The sequence below is a fragment of the Saccopteryx leptura genome, chromosome 5 (genome assembly GCF_036850995.1).
Source record: "Saccopteryx leptura isolate mSacLep1 chromosome 5, mSacLep1_pri_phased_curated, whole genome shotgun sequence".
Classification (NCBI taxonomy): domain Eukaryota; kingdom Metazoa; phylum Chordata; class Mammalia; order Chiroptera; family Emballonuridae; genus Saccopteryx; species Saccopteryx leptura.
The window spans coordinates 220,513,878-220,530,400 of NC_089507.1; the positions used below are offsets into that span (position 1 = coordinate 220,513,878).

General features: G+C 58.3%; 1 protein-coding gene and 1 long non-coding RNA gene across 3 annotated transcripts; one reads left to right on the forward strand and one right to left on the reverse strand.

Annotated features, from left to right (window-relative positions):
• Positions 1-1,284: 1,284 nt before the first annotated feature.
• On the reverse strand, positions 1,285-13,583 carry STMN3 (stathmin 3). The gene is made up of 5 exons (XM_066384422.1): positions 13,375-13,583; positions 5,469-5,564; positions 5,059-5,234; positions 3,425-3,616; positions 1,285-3,114 (listed from the first exon to the last, which is right to left on the reverse strand). The coding sequence occupies exons 1-5, from the start codon at positions 13,391-13,393 to the stop codon at positions 3,055-3,057; spliced, it is 543 nt and encodes a 180-aa protein (XP_066240519.1). The 5' UTR covers positions 13,394-13,583; the 3' UTR covers positions 1,285-3,054.
• Positions 3,027-5,244, forward strand: LOC136405247 (uncharacterized). Of its 2 annotated transcripts, none has more exons than XR_010751489.1 (3): positions 3,027-3,133; positions 4,042-4,138; positions 5,127-5,244. It is a non-coding gene; the product is annotated as an uncharacterized lncRNA (long non-coding RNA). The 2 variants fall into 2 exon arrangements; XR_010751490.1 differs by lacking the exon at positions 5,127-5,244 and adding an exon at positions 4,611-4,708.
• Positions 13,584-16,523: the final 2,940 nt, after the last annotated feature.

Below are 16,523 nucleotides of genomic sequence, written 5' to 3' on the forward strand. Positions count from 1 at the left end.
CTTGGTTTGTTAGAGGGGAGAGGAAAATATACCATTGTGCAAGTCCCTACCTTCAGATCCTCCCCTGAGAACACCCGGACCTTGGACAGGCAGTGATACCAGGTCCTCACCAAGCCCCAGGGTGCCATGGGGTTGCTATGCCTACCTTCCACTCGGGCTCCAGACCAGACAGTAAGCAGGACAATCCTGTCCCCGCCCTCCACAGCCATGCAGATCTGAGCTCCACCCTGGCCCTGGAGTCCCGAGTGAGTCGCAAGACTTGGTCCAGGATGACACAGACCGGGTGGCTGATGCAGGAGTATGGAAAGTTCCGGTTGGTTTCAGGTTCCCATTACAGCCAACTTTTAAGAAAGTACTCCTTGAGCTTCAGTTTGGTAATAAAGAACAAGCTATTAAAATACTCTCCTCTTCCAACCACAGAGGTCTATGAACCCAGGCTTTTTTCATATACTTCAACCATTCCAGGTCTTTGTGGGGAAGGGAATCGCATTGTGTTTGTTTGTTTTAAGTGTTCTATGCTAAAAGTAACAGGTGTATCATTTTTAAATGAATCACTATATTTTTTAAATATCTGAATTTAAAATTTTCTGAGTTCTAATTCCCAGTGTGATAACTATCAATCCATATAACCCACATAAACAAAGCTCTTTGCGGACCCTCCATAAATTCTTAAGATTGCAAAGGGTCCTTGAAATCAAAGTGGGAGAAGTTTTCTCAAAAGCCCTAGTACAGTGGTCGGCAAGCCACAGCTTGCGAGCTACATGCGGCTCTTTGGCTCCTTGAGTGTGGCTCTTCCACAAAATACCACGTGCGGGCGCTACCTCGATAAGGAATGTACCTACCTGTAAAGTTTTAAAACTTTGGCTCTCAAAAGAAATTTAAATCGTTGTACTGTTGATATTCGGCTCTGTTGACTGAGTTTGCCGACCACTGCCCTAGTACATCCCTAACATAGGTGCTTATGCAGCCACTGAAGTGACCTTTGTGAAGATGCAGGAAGAGTGTTCACATTGCCAGCAGGAACCGGGGCCCTGGGGCAGCCTGCCTTCTCCTCCCTCCCACCCCCACTGTCTTCCTGGGGCTCCAAAGGGAGAAAGCGGGTTGTGTGTCATTTACACACTCATTTCTTGAAACTGCCATTGTCACTAGAACTGTTCCTAATTGTGGTGGTGAAACAAGCTTGGTAACACTTCTGTAGGAGTCACAGCCACGCGTGCACCTGCTCCCTCCCTCACGGGCGGTGGGGACCCCACAGGGGCAGGACACACTGGGACGGTGCAACTGTTTCTTAAACACACAGACTATTATTTTTTCTTTAATTGTTCATTTGATTTAGTTTTTAAGTTCACTTTCACTACGGGATGAGATGGGTGCATTGACACAAGGCTTCCGGGATCAGAGCGGCCACGGCTAAAAGAGACCCAGCCCTCAGCTCCCTTTCCGCACGCAGGTCCCTTCTGAGTCCCACCAAAGCTGCAGGTGGGCGCAGCTGGGTTCCACTCCAGGCTCCTCACCCCTTCTGGAGGCTGTCTCAGTGGGGGCAGGGAGGGGGCCTAGGTCCCTATGTCCCCCCTGTGCCCATGCAGGGAGTCAGCATCTACCCTGCCCCCTGGCTGGGCCCCAGCTGGTTTCTGTGGGATGGAACCTGGTCCCCGGGGGCTGCAACGCCCAGTTTCTGAGGCGCTGGCTCTTGAGTCCTGCAAGGCCTTTTAGTCAGTTTAGTCATTCTTCCCAGAGAACAGTCAGCAGAAACCCTGCTGCCAGTACCCAGCTATGGGGCAGGACCGCCGTGGAGAAAGGCAGAATACTGCAACGGGTCAAAAACTGGACAACCCCCATGTCCAGGCAGGTGGCAGTCCTCAAAGGCTGGGATGAGGGAGGGGAAGGAACCTAGTTCAGGAGTGTCTTGGCTGGAGAGGCCTAGAGTCAGGCCTCCAACCTGCAGGTTGGCCAGAGCTGGCCACCAGCCAGGGATGTGAAGGGTGGGGAGGTGGCTTGGGAACCCTGGCCCCTGCCCCCTACTGTCTGCTAGGGCCTCCCCAAGGAGCACCTGCGGCTGCCACTCACACCTGGCCAGAGGTGACACTGAAAGCCCTGTGGCCAGAAGCATCATGGGGGGGGGGGGGGCAAGACTCCAAAGGGCTCTAAGGACAGGTTTGCAAAGCTTGGGGGAGAAGAAGAGGAATGGCAGCAGCTGGGGTTTCCCCACAGGTACCTGGCTTGGAAGGGTGGCATGTCTGGAAGGAGGGGCCAGCAGGGGGTGTCATGCTACAGACACCCTCTACACCGCAGTAGCCTGCTCTTGGGTCCCTGGTAGAGAATGCCCACTCCCCTGAAGACTCAAGCTAGGCTACATCCCACACTGCCCCCACTCTAGCCACAGACAATGATCACAGGCTCCCAGGCCAGTCCAGGGTGTCCATCACAGGCCAGGTGGTCTCAGAAGACCCCTGTGCAACCACACTAAATGGTGCTGCATCCTCCACCCACCAGTTCTACAAAGCTCCACTGCACACATACTCCCAGAGCTGGGCACCCTGGCCGGGTGACCCAGCCCCACACTGCCCAGAGGTCCATCTGCGCCTGATCCTTTCTTCCTCTTCCCTATCCTGTGTGCCCAGCCCCTCCCCCACCAGAGGACTTGCAGGTGGGTGGTGTTGCCTTCACTCGGGTGTGCCCCAAGTGATAAGGTGCTCCTGGGACAACCCAGCAGAAGGACGGTGTGTTCCTGCCACCACCACTGGATGTATTGAGATCACCATCACATCTGCTAAGAGAGCTACCAAGAGGGGACCCAGCCGCTGCCCAGCCTGGTGCCTGAACTGAGGGACCCTGTGCCACGGCCTGGTGGCTCCTCCGAGAGGTGGTGAGCGGCTGCCGCAGGACTGGACAGCTCAGGGTGCGGAAAGAGAAGCATGAAGCTGGGAGTGCGGGAGGAGAGGGAAGGAGCGGAAACAAAAGTTGCATCTAGACAGAGTTGAACAAAACAAAACCAAAACCCGAACGTGTTCTTGTCTCGGCTCAGCATCCAGGCGCCGCGGTGTCCAAAGCTCCTTAGCCGGACATCTCCTCTCGCTGCTCCTTGTTCCTGCGCACCTCGGCCGCGTGCAGCTCCTGCAGGGATGAGGCGGGGGTAATGAGAGCGTGATCCTGCGCTCCCCTTAACTCGCAGCGGCAGGGTCTCGCCGCATTCTGGGCTGGCCCCAAGCCGGGACCGGGCGGCGGGGACCCTCTAAAGGAAGGGGCTCCTGGGGGACTTCCCTGGCCCCCAACCCAAAGCAGCTCCTCCCCTCTCCCAGTTCACACCCGGATGCGTTTTCCTTCAAAGCGCTTCAAAAGTAGCGACTGTGCCCAGGTTATTTATGGCTCTCCGTTTGTGCCCTGCTGGGCCCAATAAATGGCGGGGCCCCGCCCGGGCGCGCACCTTCTCGCGCAGCCGCTCGCGCAGCGCCGCCAGGTGCGCCTCGCGGATCTCCTTGCTGAGCTCCATCTTGTAGTTGAGTTTCTCCTCCGCCAGGCGGCTGAAGTTGTTGTTCTCCTCCAGCGCCTTGTGCAGCACTTCGCGCTCGTGCTCGCGCCGCTCCGCCAGCTGCTTCAGCACCTGCGCCTCCTGCGTCTGCGCGGGCCGCGGTGGGGAGGGGCGCTGAGCGGCGGCCTGGGCACCGCGCCTGGGGATCCCCCCAGCCCCCTCCCCCCACACACACACCCATCCTGGCCCCCCACGCTTCCGTCTGGCCCTGCCCAATGCCCATCACCCTGCCCTGCTGCTGCTCTCTGGACACAAGTCCTGGCGGAGCTGGGTCCTACACTGGTCCATCCTGCGCCCGTGAGGGTGACCTCCTCGTCCTCTTTGCTAAATTTCCAGGACGTGAGCACAGAAAGCTCCGCGTGCCCTCCTCCGCCACTCACTCACCCTGTCGGTTCCCAGCCGCAAAGCTGCCCACTCCCTGCCACGCTGAGATGCCAATCCAGCCACCGCCTGACACCCCCTCTCCTGGCCATGGCGCCCCCCAACAGTGTCTGCTTTCTGTCTCCCTACAGCTGGCTACCACTGGGGATCCTTCCTCCTCCCTGTCCGTTCTGATCTCTCAGGAGGAGGTCCAGGAAACCACGAGATTCTCTCCATCCCAGGCGCAAGGCAAGGCAGCCTGGGTCCCTCTCTGCGCTCCAAGCCCCGTGGTGCGCTGGGGGAGGGAATGTTAGAGGAGCAAAGGGAATCTAAACGTGTGGGCTGTCACTGAGGTTTCCCCTCTCTCCCTCAAACCTCTGCCCGCTGAGCACAAAGGAGCTGCTTGGTACCGGCCAGGCAGCTAAGCTTTCTAAGGTGCGGGGGGTGGTGGACAGCTCCGCAGGGGTGCTGGGGAGAGGACGAGTTGGACAGAAGAGCCCAGGGCTGCCTGGTGGCCCCCCAAAGAGAGCCTGAGTCTCCCAGGGGTAATTCTCTCCATCCCAGCCTCTTTCAGAAGGCTAACCCTTGGAAGCCCGAGTCTCTAGGTCTCCCTGGGTCCTGCTGTAAGGGAGATGGGGCCACCGCCCCTGTCCTACGGGTTCGGGTGGGTTCCAGCACCAGGACGCATTCCTGAAAGCACCTCCTCTTCTGTGTGTTTCAGTCTCAGAGGGGCTGGTGTGAGGTGAAGGTCTGGGGAGGGGCCTGAGGCCCGCCCCACTTCTCCCAGAGGCCCTCTGAGCTCCAGCAGCTCCAGGTTTGCAGCCCCCAGCACATGGAGGCCCTTCCTTCTCCTCCCTGTGCCCAGGAGAAGAATGCCCATCCAGCCTCGTGTCCCAGGGACACCGCCTGACCCCCTCCAGGCCATGGCCAAGGGCGCCCCCAACAGTGTCTGGTTTCTGTCTCCCTCTAGCTGGCTACCACTGGGGATCCTTCCTCCCCCCTGTCCGTTCTGATATCTCGGGAGGGGATCCAGGAAACCACGAGATTCTCTGCACCCCGGGTCAATGACTAAGCAGGGATATTGGAGCATCCTTGCACCTTGGGGACCATGTCCATGGTGGGCAAGACCTCCTGGCTACTTTCACCAGGACCAGTGGGGGTGCCCTTACCTTCCTCCGCTCCTCAGCTGCCTCCAGACGCTTCTGCAGCTCCTCCAGGGAGGTGTCCTTCCTCTTAGGGGGTGAGGAGAGAACAGGACTCTCCGGTGACAGATCAGAAGGGGACTTGAGGATGACCTCGAAGCTCTGGCCAGAGGCCCTCTTGTCCAGCTGTTTCACCTCCATGTCTGCAGGGCAAGACCAGATGGGGGCTTCAGGAGGGCCCGCTGAGGAGGGGGCAAGCGGAGGGGCCACTTCCCAACATGTACCCAAATCAAGACCTGAGCGAGGGGGTCCGGCTGCTCATGGAGGACCCACAGGCCTGAGCCCTTTAGTGATCCCTCCCCTCAAACCCCCCCTCTCCAGAAGCCAGCCAAGCCAGGGGGTCAAAAGGCCATGGTAGGGGGAGCAGACACACTCACCCCCATACTGGTAGATGGTGTTGGGGTGCGGCTGTGAGTAGAAGCAGGAGCAGATTAGCGACAGCACGGACAGCTCCTTCATCTTCTCCTTGTAGGCTGTGGGTGGAGGCCAGCGTGAGCAGCCCGCTGCCCGTGTGCGCCTGCCCCGTCCTCTCCTGCCCCTTGCCCCTCCTCCTCGGGCCTGTCTCTGGGAGTCCGTGTCATCACGCTCCCTGTGTGCCCACATCTGTCTCTGACTCTCTACGTGTCATCACGCTCCCTGTGTGCCCACATCAATCTCTGACTCTCTACGTGTCATCACGCTCCCTGTGTACCCACATCTGTCTCTGACTCTCTGCGCCCCTTCTCTCCCTCCCCACCCTCTAGACGTTGAGTCTGTCTTCCCCTGGGCACGCCTCCCTGCGGGGCCTCCTGCATCATTCTCTCCGCTGCTGTGTCTCAGGCCTTGTCTGTCTGTCTGTCTGTCTCACTCTTGTGCATTGCTCTGTCTCTGTCTTCTGTTCTTCTGTGAGTCTCTCCCTCCCCACCCTCTGGACGTTGAGTCTGTCTTCCCCTGGGCACGCCTCCCTGCGGGGCCTCCTGCATCATTCTCTCCGCTGCTGTGTCTCAGGCCTTGTCTGTCTGTCTGTCTGTCTCACTCTTGTGCATTGCTCTGTCTCCGTCTTCTGTTCTCCTGTGAGTCTCTCCCTCCCCACCCTCTGGACGTTGAGTCTGTCTTCCCCTGGGCACGCCTCCCTGCGGGGCCTCCTGCATCATTCTCTCCGCTGCTGTGTCTCAGGCCTTGTCTGTCTGTCTGTCTGTCTCACTCTTGTGCATTGCTCTGTCTCTGTCTCTGTCTTCTGTGAGTCTCTCCCTCCCCACCCTCTGGACGTTGAGTCTGTCTTCCCCTGGGCACGCCTCCCTGCGGGGCGTCCTGCATTGTTCTCTCCACTGCTGTGTCTCAGGCCCTATCTGTCTGTCTGTCTGTCTGACTCTTGTGCATTGCTCTGTCTCTGTCTTCTGTGAGTCTCTCCCTCCCCACCCTCTGGACGTTGAGTCTGTCTTCCCCTGGGCACGCCTCCCTGCGGGGCCTCCTGCACTGTTCTCTCCACTGCTGTGTCTCAGGCCTTGTCTGTCTGTCTGTCTGTCTGACTCTTGTGCATTGCTCTGTCTCTGTCTTCTGTGAGTCTCTCCCTCCCCACCCTCTGGACGTTGAGTCTGTCTTCCCCTGGGCACGCCTCCCTGCGGGGCCTCCTGCACTGTTCTCTCCACTGCTGTGTCTCAGGCCCTATCTGTCTGTCTGTCTGTCTGACTCTTGTGCATTGCTCTGTCTCTGTCTTCTGTGAGTCTCTCCCTCCCCACCCTCTGGACGTTGAGTCTGTCTTCCCCTGGGCATGCCTCCCTGCGGGGCCTCCTGCATCGTTCTCTCCGCTGCTGTGTCTCAGGCCCTATCTGTCTGTCTGTCTGTCTGTCTGACTCTTGTGCATTGCTCTGTCTCTGTCTTCTGTTCTTCTGTGAGTCTCTCCCTCCCCACCCTCTGGACGTTGAGTCTGTCTTCCCCTGGGCACGCCTCCCTGCGGGGCGTCCTGCATTGTTCTCTCCACTGCTGTGTCTCAGGCCTTGTCTGTCTGTCTGTCTGTCTGACTCTTGTGCATTGCTCTGTCTCTGTCTTCTGTTCTTCTGTGAGTCTCTCCCTCCCCACCCTCTGGACGTTGAGTCTGTCTTCCCCTGGGCACGCCTCCCTGCGGGGCCTCCTGCATCGTTCTCTCCGCTGCTGTGTCTCAGGCCCTGTCTGTCTGTCTGTCTGTCTGACTCTTGTGCATTGCTCTGTCTCTGTCTTTTGTTCTTTCTGTGAGTCTCTCTTTCACTCTGTATCTCTGTCCATCCCCTGCCTCTCTGTCGCTGCCTCTCTTTGGTGTCCTTTGGTGTCTGTGTTTCCTGGTCACTGTGTATCTTCCCAACCCTCACTCCCTCTGCCACCCTGGCCCTGCCCAATGCCCATCACCCTGCCCTGCTGCTGCCCTCTGGACACAAGTCCTCGCGGAGCTCGGCCCTACACTGGTCCATCCTGCGCCCGTGAGGGTGACCTCCTCATACTTCCCCTCTCAGAACTCGCCTTCTGTGGTGGGACATGAATCGCTCAGGACTGGGCCTGCACGAAGTGGAGCTTTTGCAGGCAGCACTGCCTTGGGCTGTACACTTGAGGGAAGCCCTCAGACCCTCTTATCTCCTCCCCTTCCATTTACCAGGCAGTAGTGATAACCCCAGGAGACCAGGCCCTCCCCAAGCACACTCGCCCACCTAGGGCCAAAGGAAAGGGAGCTGTCCGTTCAGCACCACAACCCACCCGCTACCTCTGCAGAGCCAAAGCCCACAGCGGGTGTTGACGCCGCCCAGACTGAAAAAGAGGTGAGCCTGGCTGGAGGCCCTGAACCCTGCTGGAGAAGGGGAAATGCCCGTTCTGGAAATGGAAATAATTGAGCTATTTATCATGTATTTCATGGGAAGCCAGGACTCAAAGTAGGTACATTGGTCCCAGTGTCTCCCCAGGGCCAATGATCCTACAAGCTCAATATTGTCATCTCCACGCGACTGAGATGACCCAGATGGCTGGGGTGACTTCCCTGAAGCTCCTTGCGTGCAACCTCCGGTAGCCTGTGTTCTTCCCACCGCTCCAGCAGGCCCCAAAGTCTAGGAGGCTCAGAGACCCCTGTGCCACCAGAGAGACTCCAGGGAGAGCGAATCTGGCTTCCGCGAAGGGAAGAGCAGGCACAGGCACCCACGGCGCTCTTCCAAGGGGCACACAAGAATCTGGACACGTGTCTCGATGGGCAAGAGACTTTCTGATGAAACCGATTGCACACAATATGTTTTGAAACTGAGTTAACATGAAACTGAGAAGGGTGTTGGTGTAGACACAGGGCACAGGACAGAAACAATCAGGCCCTGGCCTGAGGGAACAGTTCCTGGGGAGCAGAACCCTCCCACGGCCAGCATAGAGAATGAGGTTATTTGATCGAAATATCCTGATGGCCTGGGCAGGCTCTACTGGAAAGAACCCAAGAGGCTGTGAATTGAGCACAACAGACTCCTGGACAAGCAGCAGGAAGAGCCTTTGGGGGGGTGTGGAGGCACACGGTGCAAAAACGTATCTTATTCATTGGTTCCAGGAGGCTGGAAGGGGGGTGGGGGGGCTGGAGTGCGGCTCCAAAGGGGACTTTGATCTGACTTGTCAAGTTTATATATATTTTTTAATTGAATGTATCGGGGCGACCCTGGTTCACATAATTATACAGGCGTCAGGTGCCTGATTCTACAACACATCTCTGTGCGCTGTCTTGTCTGTTCACCTCCCCCCCCCATCAATTTTATCTTCAAGCAGAATCTATTTGTGTATTCCTGGCGTTGTTACAAGTTAACTTCAGAAAGGGGGCAAAGGGGTCCATCACAGTGCATGTGCTGGGAGCTGAGGGGTGTAAGACCAGGCAGAGCCAACTTGCCAGCAGCAGCAGGCAGAAGAGGCTGGTGTGTGTGTGTGTGTGTGTGTGTGTGGAGGGGGGGGTTAGCCAACCCTAAGGTGAGAAGGGAGTAGGATGGGTCTGGATGGGAGGATATCCCTGGGTCCTGGGAGAGGCCAGGAAGGAAGAGATTCTGTCTAACCTTGTCAGCACCTGCCACCAAGCAACAGATGCAACCCTCCCCCCAATCTTTCAGAACCCCTGAGTGGGTTTACCTTCCAGGCCAGGAACCTGGGGGCTCACAGCTGCTCTGGTTCCTCCTCCTCTCTACCTTCAACCTGACGTTCTCCCAGCAAAGGGAGCTGCAGATTCGCTACCGAAGAGGAACCACTTTATGGACAAATGCCAGGGAGGGTTCCTTCCAGGTCACCATCCCCTCAGCACGGAGGGAGGCTGGTAGAGACTCGGGGAGCAGGGCGGGGACTGTGAGCAGGTGGGATCAGCACGGAGGGAGGCTGGCAGAGACTCGGGGAGCAGGGCGGGGACTGTGAGCAGGTGGGATCAGCACGGAGGGAGGCTGGTAGAGACTCGGGGAGCAGGGCGGGGACTGTGAGCAGGTGGGATCAGCACGGAGGGAGGCTGGCAGAGACTCAGGGAAGCAGGACGGGGACTGTGAGCAGGTGGGATCAGCACGGAGGGAGGCTGGTAGAGACTCGGGGAGCAGGGCGGGGACTGTGAGCAGGTGGGAGCTTTACATTGTCAGGAGAGAGAGGAGAGGGGCCAGGGGCTAGAGGCTGAGGTCAGAGATGTCATAGGTCCCAGCTGTGCCCAGGGGTCGTGTCTACCTGGGAAGTGAAGGGCTGTCTCCTACAGCTGCGAACAGGGACACACAGCTCAGCATCTGATGGTCACAGAGACTCCCCAGCTTGGTTTTTCTCAGTCCTTTCCAGAAGACCGGTCCTCATGAAACCAGGTGGGAGGGGGCTGGAGAGTGAGGCCTGCTCTGGGATCTAGCTGTCTGGCCGCAGGTTAGAGGAGGGCACTGGCCAGCAGGCGGAACATTGGAGAACAAGCCCGGGCCCAATTTCATACCAGACAGGAGGTTACACATGTATTTTCAGAGCTGAAAGGGTTTAAAGGTCATGTCTCGTGGCAGAGGGAAGAGAAGGAGACCCAGACTCATCCAGGCCACCTCTCGACAGACACAGCCCAAGCCAGGAAGCTTCTCCAGGGCCTGAAAGCACACCCTGACTTTTCTACCCCTCGCCAACACCCTTCTTTTCCTTTCCCCTCCCTGGCTTCAGAAAGTTGTTAAAAACAGACCTCTGCCATGACCTGGATCGATTGCATTTCCCTTTTCCTCTTCATATTAACTGTTGTTAAATGTGCAAAAAATATTAGATCCTCAATGAGCAAGACTTGGAACATGGCACCAAATCAGCCCACAGCTGCAGGGTCACAACAATGCCAGCACCCATGGGTGGGCACATCACACCCATCCTCGCAACTGACCCTCAGGGCCGGCCAGCCCAGCCTTGTCTGCCTCACTTGTGCAGAGGAGACAGGAAGCTCAGAGAAGGCAAGTGGCCCACCGAATGTCACACAGCCTGCCAGGATGGGAACCTGGTCACAAACCCAGGCCTCTGATGGCACTTTTCTGTTGGGAGCCTCATGTGGACAGGGGTCTGTCCGGAACTAGCAGAGCAGGGGACCTCTCCCTAAAAGGGTCCTGGGGGCTGCTGCGAACTTCTTCCCAACAGGGGAGCATGTTGCCCCCCCCCAGGCTGCCCATCTCTCACAAGTCAGAGTTGCCTCCAACAGTGCCGGGTCCCAGCATGGCGGACCTCGTGGCACAATTCACTTTTCTCTAGGCAGGAAACTGGGAAATGTGGCCACCACATCCACGCTGCTTGGCACAGATGGGACACTCTCACCTGTTGCTTGACATCAGGCCAAGCATCTCTCCTAAAAAATTTCACTCAACCCTCAGAACAAACTTAGGGGAGGTACCAGCACTATCACCCCCAGCCAGATGGGGAGACTGAGGCCCTGAAGTTTGGTAGCAGGTGCAAGGCCTCACGGCTGATGGAATCGCATAAGGCTTAGAATGAGCATGACTCCACGGAAGCAGGTGAGAGCTGCGTGCCCAGGAAGGACGCTGAGAGGCGGCCACAACTTCCCAAGTCACTGCAGCTCAGCCCCAGGGCAGGCCCTCCAGGGCAGGTTGTGGGAGCTCTTCGTCCACATAGGAAGAGAAAGCTACGGTCAGTCTTGCAGCGGCTACCAGGCCACAGCAGATGACTACTCTTCCCCCTCCTGGCCACCAAGACCAAACAAAGCCACCGGTGCGTGGGACGCCTTGAACAGAGCAGCCGGGGTTGGAGTTCACTTAGCCTGAGTTCGGCCACATTTCCTGGCGCCCTCATGTTGCCACTTCTAGGCCAGGCCACCGCGCCATCTGTCCGGCGCTAGATGATTGGAGAAGCTGGTGATGAGCACAGGCCTGGGCCCCCTGTGGCTGCACTCTATCTAGGGTGGCACTGATGGAAGAACGGGAAAGGCCCAGCCCCAGGTGACGTTGTGTGTGTGAGGGCATTCCCCAGCTGGCACTGCAGCTTGTCTTCAGAGTGGTGGCCCACTGAACAAAGCTAACCAATTGCACTTAGGGTTTCCCTTTGGACACCCATGGCAACTCCAACACCCGGAGAAATTATGGAACCAAGCAAGGGTCACCAGTGCCCCCAATGTCTAACAAAGAAGAAAAGAGCTAGTGTCAGGGGGCTCTGAGGTCAGAGGGTGTCTGTGCCCAGCTTTGATGGCCATCGGAGGAGAGGTTTTGACTGTGTCCTCCCCTGTCTAATCTGTCTACTTATCTGTCCGGTGAGTGGTAGGAGTGACCTCTGTTGAGCAGGGTTTTCACTAAAGGGGGTGAGCGACAGAAAAGGCAGAGAAGTGCTCTCTACAAGTGGCTGCCCATTGTCCCACAGCTCAGGTGGTAGCGAAAAACGCAAAGCCCCTCCTCCGTGTGGGACAGGGCAGCACTGGGTGGCTGGAGGAGGGTCTCTTTCTGCCCAAAGCGGGTCCTGATCTCTCTGTGACTGTCAGCGACGGGGCAGAGAAGCGGAGGAAGCCCAGGGGGACCAGAACCCCAGACGACGTGGGTCAGTGACGCGCTTGGTCGCCCCTGAACAGGTGCAGCCGTCAGCCGAGACCCCGAACCGGCGGGGCCCGAGGGGCGGGGCCAGGAGGGGCACACGTGGGTGGGCGGAGCTCTGGGCAGAAGCGGGTGAGCTCTGCAGAGGGGGCCGCGGAGACCCGCTCTCAGCGCGGAGGGAAGGGCGGGCCAGAGCGCTAGCAGTTCCTGGTCGTCGGGGGAGACCGGGCCCCGCCATCCGTGGGCCGAGGGCAAAGATGAAGCAGGTCCTGGGGCGGCTGCACGGAGCAGACCGCTCCTGGGGAGAGGGAGCCCCTCTTCCTCGATCCCGGGGTCCCCTGGCATCTCCCCCGCGTCCGGTCTATGCCGAGCGATCACCCGACCCCTCGCCCTGTGCCCGCCCCTCTGCGGGAGCTCCGCGCCCAGCGTGGACCGGGCAGGGGGCGGGGGGTGGGGGTCGCTGCTACCGGTGGCAGTGCGCCTGCAGCTCGGGAGGCAGGGCAGCGGGGGAGGGAGGCGCAGACCCCCCCCCATCTTCGGAGGCTTGGAAACGGCAGCAGCCCCTCCCCCATTCAAACCGCTGCGCAAAGGGCGGTGGCTTTTCCGACCGGAGAGGCGGCACCGTGTCGCAGAGGGTGGTCCAGGAGCCCGCAGCGGCGACAGGAGGGGCCCGAGACGGGAGGTGCGAGCGCCGCTCTCCTGGGTCCCAGCTCGGGTCCCCCTCCTCGCCCTCCTTCGGCACCTTCTCCTGCCCTCTGGGGCGCTCCATTGGCGCAGGGAGAACCCGGCCCTCGGCCCTGGACTGCGGCTCCCACAAAGGGTCCCACCCTCTTCCCGCCTCCTCCCCTCTTAGGAAGGCGCGGTCCGACCCGGGTCTGCGGTCGCCAGGCGCCTCCGAGGACTGTCAGCCCCCCGCAGGCGTGCCCATCAGGGGCCCGGGCCGCCGCCCGCATTCTAGGAGCCACCCTGCCGCAGTCGCGCCGGGCCTGGCACCACGGCGCACCAGGGGGCAAAGCGCCCCCGTGCCCGACACCCCTACCCAGGGCTCTCCACCGGGCGCAGGCCCCGCTCAGCGGTCCACGCCCGCCAGGCCCGAGCCGCAATCCCAACCCTCGGGGCACGGGGTCACCCCAGCCCTGCGGCTCTGAATCCGAGCTCCTACGGGTTCAGCCCGGCCGCACCCTGCGTCTTTGCAGTGCGCGGGTCCGAGATGGGAAAACAGGTCCGCAACCGGCCCCAGCATCAGGCCAGGCCAGACAATGGCCTCTTCTGGGACCCGCCGCGGCCCCAGGAAGCCCACGGTTAGAGCGCCTACCGGACACGGTGCTGGCCATGGTGCTGGCGGCGGCGGCGGCGGCGGGGGGCTGCAGAGGCCGGAGAGGCGCGGGTGGCGGCTAGAGCTGCAGTCGGCGAATGCTGCAGTGCCCGGGAGGGGAGGGAGCAAGGAAGAGAGGGAGGCGGCGCGGCGAGCGGTGGGAGGGAGATGGAGGGAGAGAGAGAGGAAGAGAGAGATGGAGAGAGCGCGCGCGCCTGGCCGTGGCAGGGGCTGCAGGCTCAGAGGAAAAGGGGTGGAGGAAGGGACGGAGGGAGGGGACAGATCAGCCTGGGACGCAGGAGGTAGTGCTGCAGCCAGACGCCCAACCTCCCCCTGCTCACCGAGGACCCGCTGCTCCCCCAACCTGGCTTTGCACGGGCGTGGGGGATGGTGGAGACAGCTCCCGTTCTCCAGGGTGGACTAGGCTAGAGGGGGCAGCCGTACGTGAGGATGGGGTCGGAGAGCTATTCACTGAGGTTGCTGGAGATTGGGGGGCACCTTCTGTGTGCCATGATCTGTGCTGAGGAGAAGGTGTGTCACGGACATGGAGAGGGATCTGGTGTGAGAGGAATCCCAGAGGAGGAGCAGACTCTGACCCAGAGAAGAGGGTCAGTGCAGGTGGCGGCCAAGGGCCTAGGACAAGGGCTTTGAAGCAAGACAGAGGTGGGTTTCAATCCCAGCTCTGACAGCCATCTGCTCCGTGACTAGTAGTGGGTTTTTTAACTCTCCGGGCCTCCATTTCTCAGGTGTAAGATGAGACAATGACTACAGTTCCCAGATGATAGAGGACAGATGTGCACACTTTGTGAGTGGGTGGGTATTCTGCCTCCCTGCTCCTCCGGGCTCAGGGTCTGGTTGCTTCTCTTAAATGGAGATTCTGGATGAGATGGTAGGTCCTTTTTTTGCAGTGACCCCCTGGCATCACTTTGGGAATAGAAAGTCAGACAGATGAAATGCCGTTCCCATTCTAGGAACAGAGCTGCCGAGGCTGAGACCAGTGCTTACTCCACAAGCAATTAAGTCCCAGGGTCAGGAATAAAACTCGGGGAAACCTCAGGAACCTGCAGAGATGAGGTGGGCTCAGAAAGGTGAAAGACAAGGACACACCTAAGGATCAGAGTCAGCCAGGACGAGGCCCAGCAGGCAAGTATATAAACACACCTTGATGTGCACACGCAGCAAGCAAGCGTGCAACCGGTTAACATCTGTCCTGTGGTCCACATGGCATCTCCTGGCTGGAGTCCCACAAAGCCTACTAAAGCAGATGCTCAGTTCAAATTGGTTGACTGATCGAGATCCCTGTGCCGCTGAGCGGGGCTTGCTGTGGCCAGCTTCAGTTTCCCTGTCCCCTCATCTCTCAGGGTTAGGTTTCAGTACAGCAGCACTTACATGTTACAATTTATAGGAAGCTGGGCAGTTACTACACGTGAGGTGTGACCAGGCAGTTCATGCACCAGCTTAGGGTCTCAAGGTCCTCATCTCCAGTTCTGACCTAGAACGTTGCCAAGGCTCTGGATCCTAGCCTTACCTTCCCTGGGCTTCATGGGGGCGGGGGAATGAATGTTGTTGTTCTCACCACATGGGGCGGGGGGGTAGAGGCAAAGAGGGTGACTTCTGCCTCTGAGAGTTGATAACTGCTGGCCTTGGGCAATCTACTAATCATCTGTGCTTTGCTTCCTTACCTATAAAGTGTGGACAATAAAAGAACTTATCTCAGAAGCCGTTAGGACAAACTTATCAATGCCTGCATGGGTGGTTCTGAAGCCTATGTCTGGTGAACATTCCACAATGTGTGGCCAGGTCTCTTCATCGTCTCCAGGCTCTCTGCTCAGAGGCCAAGGTAGACAGTCCACAGTCTCCTCACCAGAACAGGCAGGTGAGGGTGGATGCTAGCTTGTGTTATGAGCTACCCTGAGCATCCTCTCACACATCAGCATAGACACAGATGTGGCACACATGTACCATCAGCAGGAAAACATCTGGACATTAAATAAGCCCATGAGAAGCTCTGAAATCAACATTGCCAGCTGCCTGTGGGCCATCATTGCAGCATCGATATTTTCCTGGTGTCTTTGGAATCTGTAGGGTTGGCCCAGACAAATATCTATAACCTCACAGAGCTGTGTGGGCCCCTGGGACCCCCTGATGACTACCAGCTGGTGATAGGTGCTGGGGATTCAGAGGGGCCCTGCTCTGACCAGTGTGGGGCATTTACCAGAAAAGCAGCTGAGCCTGACCAGCTGGTGGCGCAGTGGATGGAGCATCGGACTGCGATGCGGAAGACTCAGGTTCGAGACTTGAGGTCGCCAGCTTGAGTGCGGGTTCATCTGGTTTGAGAAAAAGCTCACCAGCTTGGAGCAAGGGGTTACTCTGTCTGCTGAAGGCCCGCGGTCGAGGCACATATGAGAAAGCAATCGATGAACAACCAAGGTGTCGCAATGTGCAACGAAAAACTGATGATTGATGCTTCTCATCTCTCTCCGTTTCTGTCTGTCTGTCCCTGTCTATCCCTCTCTCTGACTCTCTCTCTGTATCTGTAAAAAAAAAAAAAAAAAAAAAAAGGCAGCTGAACCCAGGGGACAATAAAGAGAGGAGCTGACCAGGAGTCAAGTCATGGGAAGGGGCAGACATTTGCAGATTTTAAGGAGAGCGATTGGTTTACACTTGAGTCTTAAAAAGAGTTCTGAGTGCTTGACTTGTGGTTGCGTGGACCTGGGTTGCTGAGGTCCGGATTCGAATCCTAGGGCTTGTGGGTCAAGGCACATAGAACAAGTAACAAGCAAGCAATGAACAACTAAAGTGAAGGAACTACAGTATACTTCTCGCTCCCCACTCCCACTCCTCCTCTCTCTGTAAAATCAACACATAAAAATCTTAAAAATAAATAAATAAATAAATAAAAAGCTCTGGGTGTCCCAGGGTGAGGTAGGGAAATGGAAGCCAAGGTGGGGGTGATATCGCGGGAGGGAACGGGCGGGACCCCAGGTTTCTTCCCGCGGGCGATAGAGTGCCAGTAACCGGGCTCAGGGTCAGAGAAAGCGGGGCAGATGGGTCCTGGAACCCAGAGCACCCGCAGCTCGGAACTCTCGGCTAGAGAACGGTTTCCGCGGGGGATACCCCGCTGCGGACCAAATTGGGAGCGGAAGTGA

Coding starts and splice junctions, on each gene's coding strand:
- STMN3 (XM_066384422.1), bottom strand. Junction 5,235..5,468: donor CACCATCTACCAGTATGGGG/GTGAGTGTGTCT, acceptor CTTGCCCTGCAG/ACATGGAGGTGAAACAGCTG. Junction 3,115..3,424: donor GCGAGCGGCTGCGCGAGAAG/GTGCGCGCCCGG, acceptor TCATCCCTGCAG/GAGCTGCACGCGGCCGAGGT.